The sequence below is a fragment of the Girardinichthys multiradiatus genome, chromosome Y (genome assembly GCF_021462225.1).
Source record: "Girardinichthys multiradiatus isolate DD_20200921_A chromosome Y, DD_fGirMul_XY1, whole genome shotgun sequence".
Lineage (NCBI taxonomy): Eukaryota > Metazoa > Chordata > Actinopteri > Cyprinodontiformes > Goodeidae > Girardinichthys > Girardinichthys multiradiatus.
The window spans coordinates 36,381,399-36,406,457 of record NC_061818.1 but is presented as its reverse complement, the minus strand read 5'-3'; the positions used below and the strand labels follow the sequence as shown (position 1 = coordinate 36,406,457).

General features: G+C 39.2%; 1 protein-coding gene across 1 annotated transcript; it reads left to right on the top strand.

Annotated features, from left to right (window-relative positions):
- Window positions 1–12,299: 12,299 nt before the first annotated feature.
- On the top strand, window positions 12,300–24,119 carry LOC124864345 (RUN domain-containing protein 1-like). Its single transcript, XM_047359107.1, has 5 exons — window positions 12,300–15,090; window positions 20,503–20,661; window positions 21,681–21,879; window positions 21,987–22,082; window positions 22,162–24,119. Exons 1-5 carry the CDS (start codon window positions 14,710–14,712, stop codon window positions 23,022–23,024), a joined length of 1,698 nt encoding a protein of 565 aa, XP_047215063.1. The 5' UTR covers window positions 12,300–14,709; the 3' UTR covers window positions 23,025–24,119.
- The last annotated feature ends 940 nt before the right edge of the window (window positions 24,120–25,059 follow it).

Sequence of the window (25,059 nt, the reverse complement as noted above, 5' to 3'; positions counted from 1 at the left end):
AACAATACCTCTGCTTTAAGCAGTCCTTCAGTAGTTCTGCTAATGCCTTTTTCTGTTTCCACCTTTAAAGGGTATTGTGGACTGTATTGAAGGTCTAAATTTGGTTTCAACTCAACATTAAATGGGTTAGCCGATTTTACCAACCCCACATCGGTATCATGTTTTGACCACACATGATCTGGAACATGTTTTCTCATGTCCTGCACAATCAAATCTCCTTTTGACAACTCGTTTTCCTCAGATGTATTTGTGTCATTAGCAGGCACTGTTACCACTTGTGGTTTGGATTCCATCAATGTTTCGCTTACAATCATAATTTGTGTTGCATACTGTGATTGGAAAATTAATGGATTATCTGTTTTCTCCCATTTGATTGTGGTTGCAACTTTCATCATTGGTCCCAAGTCTTTTGCATGAAAAGTTTTGTTTACAAACAAGGTTATGTGTCGCACAGTTTCTGGAACATTATACCATTTGGATATAAAATAATTTGTTTCCGCATTTATTCTTGCCCCTTGTGCACCAATAACAATGTATTTGGTCGCCAGGTTCACATTTAATCCTCACGTGCCGCTGTCCCATTGTTCCTCAAACTCTGTGCTTTTTGAAACCTCATAGAACATCGTACAATAAGAGTCCAAAAAAGGGCTTTATTGGGTGCAGCGCCGGTGGTGTAGGGGTTTAGCATGAGGCCACACATAGAATTCTCAAATTGGCTGTCCCGGGTTCAAGTCCTGGACCTGGTGACCTTTGCCAAATGTCTCCCTCTCTTTGCCCCTCCTTCCTCTCTACCTACTATCTGAAATAAAGGCCTCTAGTGCCGAAAACATTCTTAAAAAAAAAAAAGCTTTTTGTAGCTTCTGGAAGTTGGAGTTTAATGTACCGGTCCCACTTAGAAATCACATCCCCAACTGGGCTGTCAATGTCTCCTAGCCAATAAACCTTTGCCTCATGCGCCTGCATGAACATTTGCAGATCTAGACCTTCTTTTTGAACATACACTCCTTAAGGGGAACACCAAATTTTTATTTCGAGTTTACACAGAGCATCTCTGCCCAACAAAGTAATTGGGGTTTGGTTAGAGACTAAAATTGATATTTTTATTTCATCATCTTTACTTGCCAGCCGTACAGGAGCCGTCATTTGGATTAGTTGACGTGTTCCCGAGAACCCTACCGTCAATATAAGTTTGCTCTTGTTTCAACTAACATTGGTGTTTTTTTAATTTTCTATTTGAATTTTTAGCTCTGGCTCATTTTCAGCACCCGTGCTTACAACTGGGTACTGCCTCTACCCTGTAGAGCTCTCTGAGCACCCCTAGTAGCCACAATTTGGCGTGTTAGTTGGCACTCTCGGGGGACCAGGCCTGGCCCTGCCACGCAGTACAGATCCTGTCATTACAGCATTGTTCAGCACGATATCCGGGTTTGTTGCATGTCCAGCATCTCCCGACTATTCCAGGTGCAGCATTTCGCCCCGTTTGCCCATGGGGAACCTCCAAATGGTTGTGAATTCAATGCTGTAGGATAGACATTTACTACCGGTTGCAGTGACAGGGCTGTTTGATAATTTGCAGGACCCACCTGTGATTTAGGTGTGTTCTTCCCTTTTCACCATTACAGCATGTGTTTTGGCTTCAACTTTTCCCTTAAGCTCTCCGAGCTGCAATTGAACCAGCTTTCTTTGTATATTTTTGTCTTGTTCATTAAGCCTCTGCTCATCTTTTCTATATTTTCTTACATTGTGCACTACATGATCTCGAAACTCTTTGTGTGGCATTGATGTCAGAGCAACAACATCTTTGAGTTTGCTCCGCACTGGTGTTGGCATACTCTCAACGATGGTATTCCGAAATAAGGTTGTGAGTAGAGGACTCTTGTCAATGTACTGTTCCGCATCCCGTTTCAATCTTTCCATTGTTTAGAGATGTATGTCGCTGGGTTTTTGTTTGTCATCGAGTGGTTCCCCTTTCAGCGCTCTGGGGTCTACCCTTGCTGGGTAAATCCCATCTGCTCGATGATGATGAAGCATCCAAACAGTTTCATTTCAAATGTTTTTCATGGTTGCAGTCCCAAGACATTGTCCCCAAACTGCTTTAATGTCTCCCAATGCCACCAGTTTCCTCACTGTTTCTTCTTCAAATTCTGTTATCCACTTGTTTGCACCTTCATGTACATCTGGCAACTGGGTGACCAATCTGACCAAGTCCCCAGAGGCCCAAGGAACATATTGGGTTGTATTTCCTTTGACCAAAATTGGCAGCTGTCTTACATCTGCGTATCTGTCAGGTGGATGAATCTTAGGCCAATAGCATAAATCCTACTGCCTATCATTTTGTTCTCTGTTTATTTCTGACCCTTCAGTGAGCTGCCCTACCACATTTGCAGCCTCTACTTGTCCTACAGCTTGTCCTTCTGGTTAGTTTAGGTTAGAATGGTGATTGAGAAGTTGTTGTTCTATTTCTTGAATGATGGTTCTATCTATGTCAAGTCTTACATCAAGCCTAGTATGATCCAAATTGATCCAATACCAATTCAATTCAATTCAAGGATACTTTATTGATCCCCGAGGGGAAATTAGAATCACCTCTTGGTCTTCCAGTGTGTTCCGCATAACAATTATTCTCGTCCTTTATTGTCCGTTGTTTACTGGGAGTACACTCTGTGTTGCAGATAGTTTGAAGAGTGAGGCCTTACTACTGAGCTAAAGCAGTTAACACAAAACTCAGAGTTCTCTCTCCTCCCAGCCCTCATGGAGGGAACCTTTATTTTTCACAATACACAAAACATCATCACAAATTCCACAAGTTCCCCTCTTACAGGACATTTCTATACAAATACAAAGGAGTAGTGTATATGTGGTCCTCCTGACCAATCAAATTTGCCATCTTCATTTACGCACAAATTCTGGCACCCATAACATTGATTCTCAAGCACAGTTACAGGAATACGAGACCAGCATCACATCTGCAAGAAATCAAACCGGTCTACGTGACAGTTGTACCACAACAATTTTATTACTCCTATCAACTCTTCATTCCAGAGCTGAACTAGACCACCGTTTTGTCCCTTTTTTGGCCAGCAAGACTTGACTCCCAGGAACATTTTTTCTCTGACGCACAAGCACTTTTTAACCACATAAATTGCTTCCACAATCACTGCAGAAAGGCTCCTCTCCTATGTGGATTTTCACGTGTCTGTTTAAAGTAGATTTTCTGCTGAATCTTTGCGCACATAGATGACAACAGAAAGGTTTCTCTCCTGTGTGGATTCTCATGTGTGTATTTAAATATTGTTTTTGGCTAAATTTTTGTCCACATATATAAGGTTTCTGTACTGTGTGGACTCTTATGTGTCCATTTAAATATGCTTTTTGGCTAAATCTTTGTCCGCATAGATCACAGCAGAAAGGTTTCTCTCCTGTGTGGATTCTCATGTGTATGTTTAAATCAGCTTTTTGGCTAAATCTTTTTTCACACAGATCACAGCAGAAAGGTTTCTCTCCTGTGTGGATTCTCATGTGCATGTTTAAAGTTCCTATTTAGCTAAATCTTTGTCCACATAGATCACAACAGAAAGGTTTCTGTCCTGTGTGAATTCTCACGAGTGTGTTTAAATGCGTTTTTTGGCTAAATCTTTTTTCACATAAATCACAACAGAAAGGTTTCTCTCCTGTGTGGATTCTCATGTGTCAGTTTAAATCTGCTTTTTGGCTAAATCTTTGTCCACATAAATCACAGCAGAAAGGTTTCTGTCCTGTGTGTGTTATCATGTGTGTGTTCAAAGTTTTATTTCCAACAAATGTTTTGCCACAGCCTTCGCAGCTAAACTTAACTCCTGTCTCGACTTTCCTTTGGGAGTTTACATTTTTCTTCTCTGCAAAACATTTCTTGTCATCCAGCGAGCTTGAAGACGCTTTTTCTAAATTAATAGTGTCTTTCTGAAAAAATGATGGCGAACAAAATGTTCAGCAAACTCAAAAGAGCTAAAGGGTTTAACATTGTTTTCATCTGATTTATGAGCTCTGCTCTCCTTCCAGTGATTGTCCATGTTCTTAGTTTTCAGTCCAGAGCCCGAGTGTTTCAGTTTATTGCTCTCCTCATCCTTCTTGGTGCCTTCAGTCTTTAAGGCTATGGGACCATCTCCATTAACTTTTATCCTGATGAATTCTTCTCCACTGTTCTCTTTTGGAAGCTCTCTACCATTAATTTGTTCTGGATAAAGCTGTAAGAGCAGAGGAGAATGTTTATCATTCACACTCTGCATGGGAGTAGCAGTGACTGGAAGACTGATGGCATCAATCTTGTTCCCATTGAACTGCTCTCCCCCCAGACTGGTGCAGACTTCCTCCTGTTCCTCCTTTATATGGTGGACCCCTGAGTCATGCAGGTCAGCACAAGGTATATGGTCTACATGAGCTTCTTCTTTAACCATCAGCATCTGCTTAACATCTGCAGGAAATATTGAACACATTATACACGTTAGAAAGTATTTTGACTTTAGCTTGGACCGAGTCGCTTTTTAATAAACATATTTAGGTGCTATGGTTGTATTAATTTCTTTCTTATGCGTTGTTTATCCTTTATTTTGTTGTTGTTATGTCTCTTCATGCATGTCAACACTGATTCACTCAATCTCAACTACATGTTGAAACCATTTTAGTCTTCCCATCTAGCATCTTTTCGGTCTCTATCTCACTTGAATACTATTGTTTCCAGTGTGCTGCAAAATTCGTATTATTAACAAGTTTCTATATGGAATAATCACGTTTTAAAGCTAGTAAAATAAGTAATGAACAAATCAACCTTTCTCTGGTTAAATATTTATTTTAGAAGCATTGAGACAAACTTTATACCAAATGCTGAAAACTTTCAAATAATCCTCAAAAAAGAAATCAAAGCAAATTTTAGGAATAAACTTACGTACTATTACTTATAGATGAGCTGTCACACACAGAAAAGAATGATAAAGTATGAATGCTATTGTTTTCACTTTTTTTAGAATAGGAAAATAATCCTCAGTGACCTACAGTTTGACATAAAGTTTAGTGCATTGGGTTGATTGTGGATTGATTAATTGCAGCAGCCACACTTAGATTCAGGGTTTGACATCTGCTAGTACACACACTATCAGATAGACATCAAAATGGCGACACATAGTCTACTGATAAACACTGAGGGAGTGTACATTCCTTGCAGGGAACACCAGACATGTGTGACCTTCTTTCGTGGCTGTTCGTCACGTCAATCACCGAGCGGGTTAAGGACGGGAGCCAACGCCGCTGATCTCTGCAACCATTTCTCTGCCTTATTTAAAATTAAAGTGTTAAGAGTATAGAACAGTTTGAGAGTCATTCCTTTTAGGATAAATTAATTGTAAGTAGGGGTGACGCTTGGGGAAAAGAATTGGGGGGAGATCCGAGGCATCTGTCCGTCAACAGGGTGCGGTAGCTCAAACACAAAATATTCCACAAAAAAGCAATTGGAATGGCACAGAGAAGAGGTATTTACACATGAAGAAAAAGATGTTCAGAAGTGCATAGAAAGTCAATCAACCGTATTAAATCCGTCAGCATTTGGAAAGCTTCCCTTGTATGGTGCAAATCAATATCAGCCAATGATGTCCTATATAAAGGTTTCTTATTATCAATGTAGTGCACAGAGTTGTACGATTGCTAAAAGCGAAGAGACCCTCACAAAAAAGTCTTACTTAGGCCTGTGCGGTATAGCGGTTCATACTGACAACCAGTTTTTATTTTCTTTAGGATATGAATTTTTCATATACTGCTATACAGGTGAAAAGCCTAAACAAAGCCCGGGACGTGCGCAGTGAGAAATTGTTCACCGGGGACTGAATTCACTGGTGCACAAACATCACAGCGCGTGCTAAGGAAGGCATTGAAGGAGAATGGCTGCAAGTGAAAGTTCCCAGAGTGAAGCACATGTTGACCCAGACGGACTAATTCCAAAAAGAGGAGCCACGTCTGTGGTTTGGAAGTTCTTCAGCTTTAAACAGTCCGACATGGCCCAAACGACTATTCTTTGCAAATGCTGTCGAGCAAAAGTGGTAGCCGGCGGTGGTAACACTGGCAACTTGCTTCACCACCGTGAAAACACATTTTAGAGTACCATGAATGTCTTAAACCAGGATCCACACCTTCCACATCCACAGTTAAATCTGCAAGGAGCAGTATGTCCTGCGGACCGAAAACATTTCAGAAGCACAGCCATACCCGCCATGTACTCAGAACAGGGAAATTACAGACCAAGCTGGCGACCGTCACTGACTATTCCTCAACAGCAAATCTGTGGTCTAGTTGAACGATGGAGCCATACTTGAGCCTTACCATCCATTTTATTAACTGGAGTGACTGGTGACTGGGAGCTGCAAAGCCATTGTCTGCAAACCAGTTTCTTCCCTGAAGACCACACTGCCGAATTGATTGCAGAAGGCTTACTTGAGCATCTTGAATCCTGGAGCCTTGACAAAAAGAAGTCAGTCACCATCACCACAGACAGTGAAGCGAACATCAAGAAGGCAGTGCAGCTCAACAACCGGATAATGCTTCAATGCTTTGGACGCAGACTTAGGACCTTTGCTATGGGTTTGTTATGATTTGGTGAAAATGTTATTGCTGTTGTATAGTAATAACAATAATATTGGTTTTAATATTCTTAATATATTATTATTATTATTATATTATTATTATTATTATTATTAGTAGTAGTAGTAGTAGTAATAGTAGTAGTAATAACATTATTATAGTGCTATCATTATTACTATTAACGATAATATAAATAATAATTGTTATGATTAGTCAGTGTCATCACTGTTATAATCTCTTAACTTCTACTTAGACATGGGAATTTGTGTTGTTTTTGGACTATTAATTGAAATGAATTGCTTGCAGTTGCAATTAACATTTGGACTGTTTGTCATGGAAATGTTTTCCAGCATCTTTACAGAGGTAGCTACAAAAGATGTTGAGCGCATCCAACATGGAGTTGTTCTGTGCAAGAAGAATGTTTCTGCTTTCTCATATTCCTGGAAAAAAGGAGGGACCTGGCCATTGCTCAGAAAGAAATGGGCCTTCCAAAGCCTGCACTGACGACAAGGACACCTACCAGGTGGGGGTCACGTCAGAAAATGATAGTAAGAATTCTTGAACAGGAGAAACCCATTGCTGAAGTCTTGAGATCTCACAGAAAGTCTAGGCACTTGGTGTTGACCTGGCAGGATGTTGAGGTCCTTGAGTCCCTTAACAAAGTGTTGAGGCCATTAATGACTTTACTGATGCCTTCTCAGAAGATCACTATGTGACAGTCTCCTACTTGAAGCCTGTCCTCCACCTGTTTAATACAAGCATTCTCAAAAGAGAACACCACACAGCTTACAGATGATGTAAAGAAAAGCTGGATCCATGATTCAGAACCACATAAACAATGAAAAGGTGGAATACATCCTAACAAAAGCAATTGAATAAATAAAGTAAATCCAGGGTAAAAGTGAAGTGTCCACTGCCATGGCGGCAGCAAGTGAAGCAGCAGGGCCTGCGTCTCCTCCAGAGAGGAAGAAGAAGTCCTTGTTGTGAAGCTTTTTTAATAGACAAAGCAAGAACAGCATGGGGTCCAGTAACATACTGTCAGAGGAGGACATCAAGATGGAGTTCGAAACATAACTGCAGACTTTAGAGGTGGACAGCAACATTGACCTCCTTGCAAGGTGGAAATCCTGGGTAGTTAATTGCCCGCGTGTTACTAAATTAGCACGCCGATATTTATGCATACCTGCTACCAGTACACCATCAGAGACTGTTTAACACCGGTGGGAACATTGTCACTTGCCACAGGGCCGCACTTAAACCTGACGCCATCAACCGTCTGATTTTCCTTGCTCGAAACCTGTAATCACTTTGCCTTAACCTCTCATGTCGAGACGAGTGAAAACTGTTACTCTTGAAATGATACAAGCCAAGCTGCACTTTATTAATACATAAAACATATTTATTGATGTGAACTTCACATAGCTTGTTTTTCTCTATTGGTGGTTTGCATATTTTTAAGTTATTCAAGTTACAGTCAGTTGTTATACTTCAGTTGCACTTTTAATTTGTACTTGCAACATCTGAAGCAAGGTCATTTCTGAAAGGTGAACAACATCATTCATTTGTTAAGATATTTTGCAGCCCAATTGAATGGGGGGTCTTTGACATTTCAATATCACAATTTGTGCAATGCTTGCTGACTTACAAAGGAAAGAAAACGTTTGGTCATTTCCTAGCATATCAGTTGAAATACCTCATAGGGTGTTCAGTGACGGTTGACTGCACTGATTATGCAAACCGTTAAAAAAAAATGTTCTATTATGAGAGCAACCTTTATCATTATAATTCTTTAACTTAAGTACTACACTTTGAAGGGGTTTTGCATTGACCTGTGTCTGGATATGGAAAAAACAACATGATAAAGTCCTTATTACTGTAAAATAAGCTATTTAAAGCCAATTGAGTTCAGTTATTCTTTTCTTACTTTAAGATAATATGGGTAAGTATGGAAGCAAATTTGTCCCAATATTCATATTAAAATGGATTAACAGAAATGCTTTTTCATTTTCAAAATGAAGCTGCAATTTTTTACTCATAAATACAATTTAAAATAAATCATTGAAACTGCTTTTTCTTCTCCAAGACTCCTCAATTTGTAAATTAAAATGATAAATAAAATAACATTCAACATTTCATTTTCAAAAGATGTCTCAGACAAAAGTGACCAAAATTCATTTTGAAATGTCAAATTTGAAAATTAAAATGTACTAACAGAAATGCTTTTTCATTTTAAAGTCAAAGCTGCTTTTTTGTCTTATACATGAAATTGCAAATAGATCATCCACACCACATTTTCTTCTTCAAGACTGCTCATTCTGTAACACAACGAAAGAAATAACTAAGAGCAAAATGCCTTTTCGTTTTCATGCCCACGCCCGCAAAGTGTTCCATAAATCAATTTGACTTTGCAATTCCAAGCGACGCAGGAGAGTGACATCAGTGGCAACTCTTCTTCTCCTGCCTCAGACCGCACCATTATGCATCTTGTTCGTTAGGTGGCAAAGACTACACGTAACATGGCGCTTCCTCATACCATCGCACAATCTATTTCCTTGTATTGAACCTTCCCAGGAGTAGTTGCCCAACCAAAATTACTCCAAGAAAACTCATATAAGAGGTCACAAAAATCATGTGACAACATCTAAACTGCAGGCCTCACTTCTGCAGGCTCAGTGCACAATGACTGGCTTTTAGGTAATTTTTTATTTATTTCATGTGACGTCCTGAATCGTATTAAAGATTTAAAGTACTTCACATAGTGCGTGTGGTGAAAGTCATCCTGATGGAAATATAGGAGACATATTTACATCATAACAATGATCAACATTGAGCTATGATTGAGGTCAATGCAGCAGCTAGATGGCGCCGTTTGGATTTCATTCACACATTGTAAAACAAAACGGCTACGAGACAAACTTTTTTTCAGTCAGGTTTGAGTGGCTGATGTCATTCAAGAAGTTGGTGGCTTGCAGTAATTCATCAAAAATACCTCATGGTAGAGGTCGACCAAATTTTGTGTAAAAAAAACACTACTATTTATTTTTGTTATTTTGCTGTTTACAAAGTTCTGAGAAAAGTAATTTGCACAAAGGCCTCAAGCTGCTACAAGCCCACAAACATGTACGTGTTAAGATTGTTTTTATTGTTATATATTTAGATGGTTCTACATTGTTTACTATACATTTTAATATGTTTTGTTTTGTTAATAAATGTTGCTTTTTGATTAAATTAAGATCTGTGTAACATTTGTTATCCTTGTGTAATTGCTATCAGGTAAATGGCGGTCAAAAAAGGAATAGCGGCATCACGAATCATCGGCTAGACTAATGTCAAAATAATCGGTATCGGCCTTAAAAAAAACCTGTGTCCAGGTTTGACCAGCTACAAAACCGTTAAACAGACAAATACAAATGGTTATGTTTTTGGAAATTTGTAAGAAATTCCTGACAAAAGCAGAAAGCTGAAGTTGTTTGTCGCTACATGCAGTGGGCAGCACTGGAAGAGGAGACGTAGCGATCTACTGTAGCCACACAAGCACACCCACTTGAAGGAAAAACAAGCGCGCCCCAACTAAGGCTGTGACCTCACAGTGGCACACTGTCATTTTATTGGCTGGAACGGTTGCTAGGTGATGGTACTGCTCCAATCCCAGAGAGCAAAAAAAAAAATCCACAAGCTGGGAAGACAGAGTTGCAAATGCATTTTTGATCTGTGCAGAGAACAATGTTGTTATGTAGATGTGTTAACAAAAATGGAAAAGAAATCCTCTTTTCAATGGATCGTTGTCATGCAAACAGGGCCTTAAACTCCCAGTCAAGTCAAGTTTATTTATGTAGCGCTCTTCAGCAACAAGGCACTCAAAGCTCTGTACATGAAGAAAAACATTACAATGATACAGAAAATCAAACAAAGAAAAACAAATCAAATGACATTAATAATCCTTTGGAGTTTACTGGTAATAGCTGGTTCTAATCCAATCTTTCTAATAGAGGTAATTAGATCATTAAGTCTTCTGTGGTGAGGAATTCATCCTGTGCTAGAAGAAAGGTCCAAACTTTCAAATACCAATAATGTTTGGCTTTCACTGGTATAAAATAGTTGTAATACAATCCTTCTAAGAAATTTAAATATGTATGGTCATTGATATAAAAACAGCTTTACTCCCAAATTTTCAAATACTAATATTCTGCTTTCGCTGGTTATCCTTCTGAGAAATCTGAAAATCTATGAAAAGTAATGAAATCACACATTTAGGTAAAGTAAGATAGGAGGAAGTCCAGTCACCAAATAACAGAAGTAGAATTGCAGACCACACAAATTCATCACAGATCAACCGTGCTGCAGGGATTTGATTGTTTGCTTCTGTACTTGTCCCATTATTCATTCTGATGTCTTTAAAATCAAATAAAACAAACAAAACACTTAATACTTTTCTGTAACAGGTTTAGACCTAAATGTTTCTTACGACACAGTGCAACATCATTTCAATAAATTCCATTTATAATAATAGCTTTAAAATATAATACTTTGTCCAACAAATTGTTTTCAGGTTTATGTAAAACAGCAGAGATGCATCTTTTAAATCAAGCAATAACTTATATTGACAACCTCTCTCATACAAAAATACTTGGTACATTAGCAGAAAGTCCTTTTTAGTGCTTCATTTACATAGAAAACTCCGTTTCTCAGCAAACTTGTATCTGTTTCCAAGCCCAACTTACCACTAACAAATATGGCGGACGCGGGTCGTTTCTACCGAGAGACAAAGCATTTACTGTTTAACGTCTGTGGGGGTCCATTTGATCTTGAAGAAGTTAGAAAGTGTGCGTTTCCGCCACCAAGTGGTATGGAGTGTGATTCGTCATGAATTAATATATAGATTATATAACATATAATCAAATTCTACATAATAATTTTTTATTTTTTTTAAACTTATAATTTGTATATGTTTGTATATGTTTGCTTCCTCATTTTGTTTGCAATGTGTCAATGTGTCTATTATACTAAACACTTCTTTAATCATTCCAAGTTCTCCTCATAAATATTCTTTCCTGCTCATACAATTGCTCATTGCAACTGCTTGTGCAATTAAGTCCTCTATGTCCAAATCCTAATCTTATTTTTCTTTCCTCCTTTCTGACCTTCCTCTGGTTCTTATTTCTCCTACTGCCTTTTTGATCTTATAAAACCATCATCCGTTTCTTTCCCCATCTCACCTATCTGCCATTCTTTCTTCAGTTTTTGTTCGATGATACACATTGCCTCAGAGTCTTTCTGAAATAACTTAATAAGGTCTGGTTTTATATCTCACATTTTCCTTAGGATTTTGTAAAACGCCGTCCTCTCCGTTTTTCTTCCCATTGCTTTTGCCACCTCTGTTTTAATTTTTGTGTTATTATGCCCTTTATTTCTGTTCTACTGAACGTAACAACAATATCAATTAATCAACATTTGCTGCTTTCCTTTGTTATCACATCTGCCATATCATTCCCCTTTACCCCATGGTGGGCTGGTACCCATACAAAGTTAATTGTAAGCCCCATCATATTGATTATATAAAGTGTTTGTTGTATCTCAATTAATATCTGGTCTACTATCTGACTGGCTGTGCTGAGAACTGGCCAAAGATGAACTAGAATAAAATTATTAATCTTAATGGTCTTACCTCTTCAATCCACTGAATATCTAACTGTATTGAAAGCATTTCTTCCTGTATTTCTCTTGTACATGGACCATTTATACCCATTCTTCTAACTTTAATTAGTAACTTCTCTTAGCTTCTCTCCACATCATATCATACGCTTTCTCTATACTAAACAATACTGCCACTACACTCTTTAGTCACATGTGCCTTTCTATTTTCATGCTCTAAACATAATATTTGATCCATTGTACTTCTCCCACTCCTAAAACCACTCTATGTTTCTACAACTCTTTTATTTTCCATATAGTGTGTTAACCTTTTGTTTATCATTCTCTCCATTATTTTACAGATGTTGGATGTTAATGCTATGGGCCTGTAGTTTCCTGGTTTTGTCTCATCTTTCCCTGGTTTTCATATTGGTTTAATCACTGCCTCCTTTCAGCTTAGTGGTAATTCCCTATCCTCCCAGACTCTGTTATATAATTATTATACAATGATTTTAGATTATTCACTTTGATTGCTTATCATTTCATAACAAACCTGATCTTTTCCTGGTGCAGATAATCTGGATTTCTTAAGTGACTGATTCAACTCTGCCGTTGTAAGCAGCATATTCAAAGAATTGTTGGTGTATTCCACTAGCTGCAAAATCTCCCTGATCTCCAACATTGTCATTCTCTTCCTTTTTTTCCGTCTTCACTAATATTATCCAAACTATACATTTTAACAAACTTTTTTGCCATCGTTTCCTCCATTCTTCACAACTATTACTTCTCCATCATTTAGCATTTTATATCTATTATCAATTTTAATACCATTCATCCTTCTAATCATTGACCATACCTTAGAAATTTCTGACTTCCTCCCCACTGAATTATAAAAAACTGTCCCATAATCTCTCTTTGCATTTTTAACGGGTCTTCTTACATTAGCTTGTAATTTCTTATGTGCAATCAGATTATCAGAGATATGATTTCTTTTTAATAACTTAATAGCTTTATTCAGGTTCCTAATTGCTTTACAACATTCTTTTGTACACCAGGATACAATCTTCTTTCCCCTTTTCCTAATTTCTTCTTCATAGCTCGACTAGCTGCTTCCAGTATAGCATTTCATACAAAAAAATTTAAATCATCACTTTTATCAGTTATATCCAGTTTTTGCATTTTTCCGTTACTAATACACCGAAAGGTTTCCCAACCTGTAGCTAAAACACCATTTCTGCACACCTGTTATATTATACCTCTCTACATTTAGCTTTCAGTCAATATAGGATCACCTTCTATGGTGGTTTCCTTAATTACTTTCCATGAACAACCACCTGCTAGCGAACCTGAAACTAAAGTGAAATTGATTATTCTCTCAGTATTATCCCTAAAACTGATTCTGGTACCACTCCCATCATTCATTGTAAAAATTGATACTTGGAAGCTTCAATTTTTTGTCCTGATTTCATTGATATTATATTCTAACTCTCTTTCTTTACCTAAAACTATATTGAATTCCCTGTTTTATGAATGTTATACACCCTCCTCAAGAGCCTCTCTCTCTGTCTCTCCTGATGCTCTCATGTCCTTTATGACAAAATCAAGGTTTGATTTAAGCCAAGTTTCCTGAATGCATATAATATCTGAATCTTCTCTGAATTCTTTTATAAATAATTTAAACTCTTGTCCATTTGCAATTAAACTTCAGGCATTCCACTGTAAGATGATCAGTTTATCCTCTCTCCCTGTCCCCCTGCCTTCCCTTCTGCCGCCAGTCTGTTATTTAAATGCACCCAGGATACTTCCTTTAGGCCAAAAAGCTCTTTGCTCCTTTCACAATTTTTCTTTTCCTCTTTGTTTGTGCGTGAAGCACAATCCGTACAATTTATCAAGTAGCCTATGCAATGAACAGTATAATCTTCCCAACAGTAAATCCAGTGTCTGTTGCTGTTTGCCTTGGTTGAAATCTCCTGAACATTTTCCTTTTTCATCTTTTGCCTTCCACGCTTTCTAGTGTCTGCATGACACTATTGACGGCTGAGACTTGCTCGATTTCCGCTGCTTTTCTCCGGACCTCACTTCCCCTCCTTGTGGTAGGCAGCACAGGGTGACCTTTTTAAATCTCCATCGTCCTCTACCTGGGACGTCACTGCGGTCCAGTCACAAAACTAGTTTTATTCCAACCGCCAATGTTTGCGTTTTCCTCCGTCCGCCAACCGACGCATGCGCACACGTCATATCTTTAATGAAATGCTTTTATTTCGAAGGTAAAGCTACTCCACTTCCGTTATGTCAACGTCACGTTCTTCTCTGTTTACGTATGAATCATCTTTCCCAAGATGGCGGTGGACCTGTTTCTCAGGCGATGATCCCTCTTAGTTTTGCGCATTTAAAAATAATAATAATAACTGCTAAAAATACGTTAGCAAACTGACGTCTGCGAGGGAAACCCTAGAGTGACCTGCACCGTCCAGAATGTCCACTGAGGAGCTGTCAGCTTCGGATAGCGAGGCTTTTTTCGCCGGCGCCGGGGAGCGATGGGCACCGGTGGGCGCCGTGGCCAACCCCGAGGAGGAGAGCAGTAGTCAGCCGAGGCAGAGAAGCTCGTCGTCGGCCACCGAGGAGGAGATGGCCTCCCGGCTGATGAAGCTGGAAGAGGAGCAGGATTCGTTGAATTCGTCTCTTTTAGCCCTCACATCGCACTTCGCTCAGGTTCAGTTCCGACTGAAGCAGATAGTCCATGCCCAGAGCGAGGAGAAGGAGAGGATGCTCGCCGAGCTGGAGGAGTTCGCCTTCAGGGGCTGCCCGCATGTGCTGGGCTGCAGGGCTCAGGATGCCAAACATCTGGAGAACTCGGTGAGACTTCCAGTTAATGTGCCTCAAGTGTTCAAAAAGGGCCATAAAATGCATTTATTTGTTCAGTAACATAAGAATGTTGTATCGGGTCGTGGTTGAGTTTATCAGAAGAAAGTTAACCACGCAATGGTACACCATATTAAATAATAATGGAAACATTTAACATAATATAATCAGAGCTTGGCCGAAAGAAGAAGACGTTTAGTTTTCTTTCCGTAAATTAAGTTTTGAACGAAAAGAGGATAAACGGGAAGCAAAACATTAAATATTTGAGTATCTAAATCACACTTCATGCTTATAACCTTCGGTAGAAATGTGCATATTATAACCACAACACCGCCAAACAAACACACTGAAATACTTTAAATAATCGGTTACTACATCAGTAAAATGAAAAACTTCTATTTCCATTGGTGAAAAGATGGGTATATTTTTATTACAAACCAGACTTTAACCGAGCTGCCACTACTATGATCAACTCATCCTCCAAAGAAATATTTCAGTTTAGTTTATTTCTGTTATGATATGTTATCATGGTTTTTGCATACATCATAATGAAATGTACATAAAACTTTAAAATGTGACATTTTTGTATGAAGTGCCACCCAAGGCATGACAAAATAATATAACATGAAATCTTTATTATTTCAAAATTTTCAAAAAGTCTGATTATTCAAAACTTTATCAATATAGGTTTAATTCAGTCATGTGTGCCACATCAAAGAAAAAAATATGTTTCTGTTACACTTTTTACTTAAAATGTAATAATGGAGGTGCTAAAATTTGTATGCAAGTTACAAATGAGTTGTACTTATTAATTGCATCGATTCTTTATGGGTAGGTCTCGCTTAAATTTGATTAATTTACATATTAACGGTATTTTTACAATTAAATGTGATTTAATGAGATGAAGCAAAGTTGATTTGATCAGAACTACAGGTGTGTTAATCAATCAAACTTCGGTCAAAATGTGTCCGTAAACATTTACTCAGGGAAAAATGTAACAGATCAACAAGGTGTCTGACCTAATAGTGTGTGTAGATCTTGTCTCTTCAGCTGCTCAGCTGTGGATCTTTGTGCTGCTGCAGTTTGTAAAACAGAGTGCCTAAACCAGGGGTCTGCAACCCGGTCAGACCCTCCACTGTGGATCTTTATGGTAAATGGCCTGTACCACCAACAGCAGGCAAGGTGAAGTGTCTTGCCCAACGACACAACAATTGAGAAAGACATAGCGGGGGCTCGAACCGACAACAGGACGAGCCCCTGCCACGAATTGTCACGGTCGTCCCGTTACAACTCTTAAGAACTGAGCAATGTTTTAAAAGGTAAAGCTAATTCAAAAATGCTAGTGTTAACGTTTTCCACAAAGAATGACAATTATCGAGTAATTAATTTTCTTTCAAAGATGTAATCTTCTTTGTCAATTAGTTGCAAACATTGTGCTTTTTCTCCTAATTTTCTATAAACTTTAAATGTCCCATTAAAGAAAATGTATAGAACCTAAAAACAAAAGTAAAATTTAAAAATAGTGGTAGTTAAGTTTATTTAATCAAGGACAGCACATACAACAATGTTACACGAGAAAACAATGCACAGGTTTTCTAGCCCAGGCTAACTTGCAAACCCAGTCCTTGGTTGGGTTTTTAAAATTTTTTTATTATAGCATAACAAAACTACTCAACTACAACCACACACATTCGGAGTAACTATAACTAATGGAAGGGGATACATGGACATGCATGTTAAAGGTAATGTATTAACCAGCCGCATCAAGGTAGGCTAGTTTACATCAATGTTCACAGAATTGTTTTTGTTTCACCTAAGAATTAAAAACTTGAAAATCATTTTACCATTGCATAACAAACCCGATCTTTTCCCGGTGCAGATAATCTGGATTTAAAATTTTTATTGCGGGTGATAAACTTTTCCAAATCCGAGGACCTATAAATGAGAATGAGGATTGACCAAATTATGTTTTGTATTTCTGTGGTTTACAATCTCCATTAACTGCTCCTCTTGTTACAACTCCTGTGCTACTGGCTCTTCTCGTCTGTGCACTACCTCTGGGAGAAGGCCATTGATACATTTAAAATGCAACTTTAAAAAAAGATAAACTTAAGTAATTAGCAAAACTTAAGAAATTGTATTTCTCCAGCATTTTACAATGATGCCACTTCATTGTTTTTTTGGTCCAAGACTTTCAGGGCTTGTTTGTACAACAACATCATAGGTTTAAAAGCAGATTGAGATGCTTGGCTCCAAACAGTGACACAGTCTGAGAGATGAGGCAGAATTATGACATGCAGATACATCTGGGAAGCCTTTGCAGATAAACACAATCTTATAAGACGAAAGCAGTTGGTGTTAGTCTTGATAGTTCTAGACACTTTCTTGAATATGAGCCCCAAAGTTAAGATGGGAATCCAAAACAGCACCCGTACAGTGATACCCTTTTTGGATTTCCCTCTGATCAATCACAATGGAGAATTATTTACAGAATTTACATTTAATTAAAGAAAGACATTGAAACTGTTTGGTTATAGTTAAGAGTCAAAAAGTCATTCTTAAGCCACTGGGACACTCCACCATCTCTCTGTTCAACAGCTCTGCCTGTTGTAAAGTCTTTGCGCATACATACAGGTCCTTCTCAAAATATTAGCATATTATGATAAAGTTTATTATTTTCCATAATGTCATGATGAAAATTTAACATTCATATATTTTAGATTCATTGCACACTAACTGAAATATTTCAGGTCTTTTATTGTCTTAATACGGATGATTTTGGCATACAGCTCATGAAAACCCAAATTCCTGTCTCACAAAATTAGCATATCATTAAAAGGGTCTCTAAACGAGCTATGAACCTAATCATCTGAATCAACGAGTTAACTCTAAACACCTGCAAAAGATTCCTGAGGCCTTTAAAACTCCCAGCCTGGTTCATCACTCAAAACCCCAATCATGGGTAAGACTGCCGACCTGACTGCTGTCCAGAAGGCCACTATTGACACCCTCAAGCAAGAGGGTAAGACACAGAAAGACATTTCTGAACGTATAGGCTGTTCCCAGAGTGCTGTATCAAGGCACCTCAGTGGGAAGTCTGTGGGAAGGAAAAAGTGTGGCAGAAAACGCTGCACAACGAGAAGAGGTGACCGGACCCTGAGGAAGATTGTGGAGAAGAGCCGATTCCAGACCTTGGGGGACCTGCGGAAGCAGTGGACTGAGTCTGGAGTAGAAACATCCAGAGCCACCGTGCACAGGCGTGTGCAGGAAATGGGCTACAGGTGCCGCATTCCCCAGACCTGGGCTACAGAGAAGCAGCACTGGACTGTTGCTCAGTGGTCCAAAGTACTTTTTTCGGATGAAAGCAAATTCTGCATGTCATTCGGAAATCAAGGTGCCAGTGTCTGGAGGAAGACTGGGGAGAAGGAAATGCCAAAATGCCAGAAGTCCAGTGTCAAGTACCCACAGTCAGTGATGGTCTGGGGTGCCGTGTCAGCTGCTGGTGTTGGTCCACTGTGTTTTATCAAGGGCAGGATCAATGCAGCTAGCTATCAGGAGATTTTGGAGCACTTCATGCTTCCATCTGCTGAAAAGCTTTATGGAGATGAAGATTTCATTTTTCAGCACGAACTGGCACCTGCTCACAGTGCCAAAACCACTGGTAAATGGTTTACTGACCATGGTATCACTGTGCTCAATTGGCCTGCCAACTCTCCTGACCTGAACCCCATAGAGAATCTGTGGGATATTGTGAAGAGAACGTTGAGAGACTCAAGACCCAACACTCTGGATGAGCTAAAGGCCGCTATCGAAGCATCCTGGGCCTCCATAAGACCTCAGCAGTGCCACAGGCTGATTGCCTCCATGCCACGCCGCATTGAAGCAGCCATTTCTGCAAAAGGATTCCCGACCAAGTATTGAGTGCATAACTGTACATGATTATTTGAAGGTTGACGTTTTTTGTATTAAAAACACTTTTCTTTTATTGGTCGGATGAAATATGCTAATTTTGTGAAATAGGAATTTTGGGTTTTCATGAGCTGTATGCCAAAATCATCCGTATTAAGACAATAAAAGACCTGAAATATTTCAGTTAGTGTGCAATGAATCTAAAATATATAAATGTTAAATTTTCATCATTACATTATGGAAAATAATTAACTTTATAACAATATGCTAATATTTTGAGAAGGACCTGTATATGATGGCATCATCTGCATACATCTGACATCGGATATCCTTATAGCTGTCTGGGGAGTCATTGATGTATAGACAGAAAAGCAGCGGTCCAAAAGTGGAACCCTGTGGAACTCCCATTATGCAGTTTTGAAAGCTTGATTTTTTTCCATTGACTTTGACTGTTCTCTATCTGAATCTAAATAAATCTTTCAAAAATTCCTATGGCAGGTATTATGATAACACGTTATTTGGTTTCTAAGAATCATGTGGCTTTTTTGGGTCTGAACTAATTTTCTTGAGATGGGCCGAAGGCAAAAATAGCTCTTAGTGTTGTAAAGGTTATTGACTCCTGGCCCAAAGCTACGTTTAATATGATCCACCTTGAAGTACTTCCAGTTTAGACCACTCTGGGCTTTAAGTACCTTGGACAAAAAACTATCCTGGCTTATTTGTCAGTGCAGCAGACACTTTATTTGTATTGAATCGGTAGCTCAGATGGTGCCGATGAATCAAGCCATAGCCTGGATCTTCTCATAGCACAGAACAGTTTTAACCAAAAGATGTCTACGCCATCGTTACATTGACTAGCCAGGGCTGCCTGAATGTAAAGTGCATCTAAGTTAACAAGTGTTGGAGCTATTTTACTTCTCATAATTTTAGTAATTTGAATTTGTTGAGATATATATTGTTGCAACAGCCATTTGTCGTTTTAATTATTTAAATTTTGCTTTGCTTTTTATAGGCCGTGGGTGCCATTTTTTTAATAATCGAAAGGCAGGCATGGAAGCAGCATGCACTGTTCTCCAGTTGTGTTTTGTTCTGCTTTGGATGTTTGATTTGGAAAAACCAAAGAAATTGATATTGCACCCAGTGTTTCTGGTCATTTAAGTCTGAAAACCATCCTTTGGTAATCAATTAATTATCTTTTGCATTCAGAACTACTAGTGTTATTAAAGTACCTGCTGCATATTTTTAATCCTATACCTTTTAGTTCTCGGGTATCTGTCAAAGTCAAAATTTTCAGGTCAGACCCAAAAGAAAACCAGCATTTGGAGGTTTCAGCGCATTGTGTTTAATCTCAAGGCCTGTTTTGTTCCTTTTGTCACATGCTTCATTTGCAGGGAGATCTGGTGAGTAAAACTCGTGTATGTTTGGGTAAACATTGTGCCAAAAACAGCTTCTGAGAGGTGTCTGTCTCAGTTACAATCTCTGTGTGTCTCCTGTCAGAGTGAGAGGGAGAAGAGGGAGCGCCTGGAAGCTCAGAGGGAAAAACAAAAGGATCTGATTTTCCAGCTGAAGACACAACTGGATGATCTGGAACGCTTCGCCTACCAGGAGGGCAGCTACGACTCTCTGCCGCAGTCTGTCGTCATGGAGAGACAGAAGGTGTGGGAATGCAAACATGCTTCACGTTAATCCCGTTACATGTTAGTGCATAGCATAAAATCCACAGGTTGAGACCAGCTGGTCAGTAATCCTGTTGTTTATCTAAAATATTATTATAATCCAGCTGGATGGATCGGTGAATACTAGTTAACTCCACATTTAAACACCAGGTGTATTAAGTTCAACATAATTGCTTCTTTTTTCATGCTAACATTTAAAACATTAAAATTTTCCTCTGTGCTCTCCTACCATGAAGCTATTTTTTGCAGAGTTGAAGTTATATTTAGACAAATGTGAGCTTTTTGTTTGCCCTTCCCAGAACCCACTGGCACTTCCCTGTTTGCGTAACTCAGTGTTGTATTTAAGGAAGTCCAGGTTAAACAGCCTCTGGAAATCCCTGATTTGTGGGCTCGTTTTTTTGACAGGATTCTGCATCCAGTCCTTTTAGATAAAACTTGAGGATCAGGAAGTGGTGAGCTGAGTCAGTTTTCCAGTTTTCTAGCTTAAAGTATTTTGTGAAAGAAGGTTAAATGTCTTCTAAATGTTTGTGATGAAAGTGCCTTTCATTTACAGTACTCAGACAGGAAATGAGTGAAGATATCCAGTGAAGGTTTAAGATCTGGAGTTAAACCCCCGGACATCTGCATTGAGGACTGTGGTCTCTGTATATGGGCCGCCCACTCTACCACTGTGTCACCCGCCGTCCCAGTTACTGTTAGATCCAGGCATTTCATATTCTACCTTTCCATTTTGAAATTACTTTCTCCAAATTTTAGACAAAACAGACAGGATAACCTACAAGTTTATTAGCTGACTGTTGAATTTTTGGGTCTTTTTGATTTAACTGCATCATGCAAATAAGTCAAACTAAACAGCTCAGTATAGTCTGTTTGCAGATTATTTTTTAAAACAGTTTTCTTCAGGAAGTTTTCTTCCCCTTTAAAGAAGTTTTTCCAACCTTTAGGGAGCCTTAAAATCCCAATGAAGAAGTTTTACCTTCAGTCTGTTTCTGTTCTCAGGTCATCATTGATGAGTTGATAAAAAAGTTGGATGTGAATTTGAATGAGGACATCGGTAACTTGTCCCCAGAGGAGCTGAGACAGCGGGTGGACGCTGCCATCGCTCAGATAGTGAACCCGGCCAGAGTCAAAGAGCAGCTGGTGGAGCAGCTAAAGACACAGATCAGGGACCTGGAGATGTTTATCAACTTCATCCAGGGTATGTAGGACACCGTTGTGTTGCTGAGATGGTGATTGGCTTCATTCTTCATTGCATTCATGCTAGATTTGTCTGTTTTAATCATAATTTGCCTTGTCTTTCTATAGATGAGGTAGGGAACCCTTTGTTGTCAGATGGTGGGCGGAGTCAGCAGCCAAAGGCAGAAGGAACTAACGCCAGATCTGCAGGAATGAAAAAGAAAGGTCAGATAGTTTATTGCAGATGTCTACTTCAATTAAACTGCTACATCCTGTGTAAAATCTGCTACCCCTCACCCTGCAGTGGATCCAGTGCAGGCCCAGAGGATGCGGGACACGGGCCTGCAGCTCATCCAGAAGGCTCTCGCTGTGCTACAGATCTTTGCTGCCAGTCAGTTCGGCTGCTCGGCTGGCCATGTCCCTCAGAATATGTGGCCCCAGGACTCATCTAGTCGGGACTACGGGCCTTTGCTGCAGTGCCTGGAAGCAGCCGTGGAGAAGGTGCGAGTGCTTGGCTCGCGCCAACATCCCTCCGTGGAACATGTGGTCAGCTACAGCAGCATGTCCACGCTCGGGGCTCGAGACGAGCTGACGACAGCTGTGAGGAAGGAGCTGGCAATCGCTCTGAAAGACTTGTTGGCTCATGGCCTGTTTTCCCCTTCGCAGACCATGAGCCTGGTACTGGCCCCCATTTCCTGCATTCTGCCTTACAGACCAGCCCCACAAACAATGCACCCCTGGGAACTCTTTGTGAAGTTTTACGAATCCAAAAACGGGAAAGCCTTTGTGGAATCACCAGCCCGAAAGCTCTCCCAGTCCTTCAGTTTGAACGTTGGTGGTGGCCCAGGGACAGTGACCCCGAAGCACTCACTGCTGTGGGCCATCCACACGGTGCTGAAGGAGCACGGACGCTACAAGAGGGGGCCGGACATTGAGTTCAAAGCTCTGGTGTGCATGGCTCTCAACGAGCAGCGGCTTGTGTCGTGGCTCAACCTGCTGTGTAAATCTGTCAGTCTGATACATCCGCATTATCAGTCCTGGAGCTACATGGCCCAGACGGGCTTCGAGGGAGCCTTACGCATTCTGGGCCGCATCAGCCACCTCAGGTTCAACCTGCCGGTGGACCTGGCTGTGCGGCAGCTCAACAACATAAAAGATGCTTTCTGATGAGCCTCATAATTAAAGCATTTTATCAATTTGTGTTCAGGACCAAAAGCATGAATCTGTTGGCATTCTTTAACCCTTTAAAGGTTGTTTACGTGTGATGTCAGCAGTGTGTGCATGGATGTGGTGTTAATATGCATATCCCACTAAGATGACAGCGCTGCTTGTACTGTAAACATGCCTTAGAGCTGAAACTGCGATTACCTCACCTTTAGTAAGTCTTCTCGTAAGATCTTTGACCTGTGCTCAGCAGCATGCATCTTCCTCTGCTCTACCTGATAGTGCCCTAAACCTATGCAGCAAACATTATGAGGGAAAGTAGTGATGGATAATTAAAACTGAACAGAAACATTCATGGGAAGTTCTTGTTTATAGCTTAAATTGTGTTGGATGCTGTTACCCAAGCAGGAAACCTTTGTGGAGCACACTGCATCAAAATAAAAGCTCTCTGTCCGTGTCAAACAAAAACTGTCCGTGCTGTGTGACGTTCCTATAAACAGGAAGCTTTTTCCTGAATGTGTTCTTGTGTTTCAGTTTTGAGTGTTTTCAACTTGACTGAGCTGCTGTATGAGATATGAGTAAAACTCATAAATGGGAATACGTTTTATTCCAGATTTTCTTTTATCTTCCATTAACAGCGAATCATATCTGTAAAAACCTGAATGTATGAACCATAGATGCTATTTAACTGAGGTTAGTTTATATTTGTTGTTTATTTTGTTTATAACATTAAATCCTGTGTTTGTGTGATGTGTATGTATCAAACATTCAGTTGTATTCTCATTGTGGAGCACTTTTTCCACCTTCAGTTGTGTTTTGGGTATATTTACTACACACTATCCTACATTTTCTTTTTCCTGTTTTTGTTTTTTTGTTTAGATGCTTGTTTATTAGATAAACCACTTTAAACACTTAAAGTTGCAGCTGTGCTGTAACTAGCATTTCAGTCCTGGAGCATCACATGGGATTTAAATTTAAAATAATTTATGCTATATTTAATTAATCAAAGATTATATATCGGAAGATATTAAATTTGTTTTGGTTTTATTAGATTTAATGTAAACCTGCAGTAAAATAAACCAAGTATAGTAAATGAAATGTAGTTGCTAAGTTTTTTCTTTTGGCTGCTACCATTAGGGGGCGCAACATTCAATTATCTTCCTCCATCTCACCCTGTCTGAACCATCCTTCTCTTTCACACCAACCCTCCACATGTCCATCTTTGCTACATTCATGAACATGCTCTGTGATCTTTTGCAGTTCCATATTCCACCTGCTTCCCACTTTTACAATTTTATCCGCAAACAAACAATCTGTCAACCTGTAGATCACCTTTGTACACAAGGAGCTTTTGGCTGATCCCTGATATAATCTTAAACCCACCATGATGCCATCTGTTAATCCTACCTCACACCTCACCACTGTTTGACTGCCCCATCCTCACACATCTCTACCACAATGACTTCCTGAACTTCTTCTGACCTTCTCTATGGATCAACACTGAAAGCAAACATCACATCTGCAGGGTTCTTTCTTACAATTTTATTACTTCTGCTCAGTGACTTAACATTTCTTCTTAAACTAGCTCCAACAGCTTCTTCCCATAGATTCATGCAATGGCTCCTCGTACAAATGAACTTGTATGAACTATCGTCCTCAACTTTCTTTTCATCCTAAAGGATTTTGTCAAAACTTGTCTTTGAGGTCCTGTTTAGCTGTAAGTATAAAGTAATATTTAAGCATGATCAGATGTTCTTTATTAAGTTAAATGTCAAACAGGACTACAATATATATTCCATTCCCAAAACTAAAAATATGAATCACCTATATTCACACACATACACACACATATATATATATATATATATATGGTGAAAAAGTATTTGCTCCCATAGTCTTTTCTGTTTTTTAAATATTTCACATCAAACAAATTTGTTTACATAAATACTTTTTTTTCTCTTTGATTGGCTGACTATTTAACACAATTAAAAAGGTGTACCTAATATAGTGTCCCAATCCTGAACTGTGCTTGCATTAG

Coding starts and splice junctions, on each gene's coding strand:
- LOC124864345 (XM_047359107.1), top strand. CDS start 14,710: ATGTCCACTGAGGAGCTGTCAGCTTCGGATAGCGAGGCTTTTTTCGCC. Junction 15,091..20,502: donor CCAAACATCTGGAGAACTCG/GTGAGACTTCCA, acceptor GTCTCCTGTCAG/AGTGAGAGGGAGAAGAGGGA. Junction 20,662..21,680: donor TCGTCATGGAGAGACAGAAG/GTGTGGGAATGC, acceptor TTCTGTTCTCAG/GTCATCATTGATGAGTTGAT.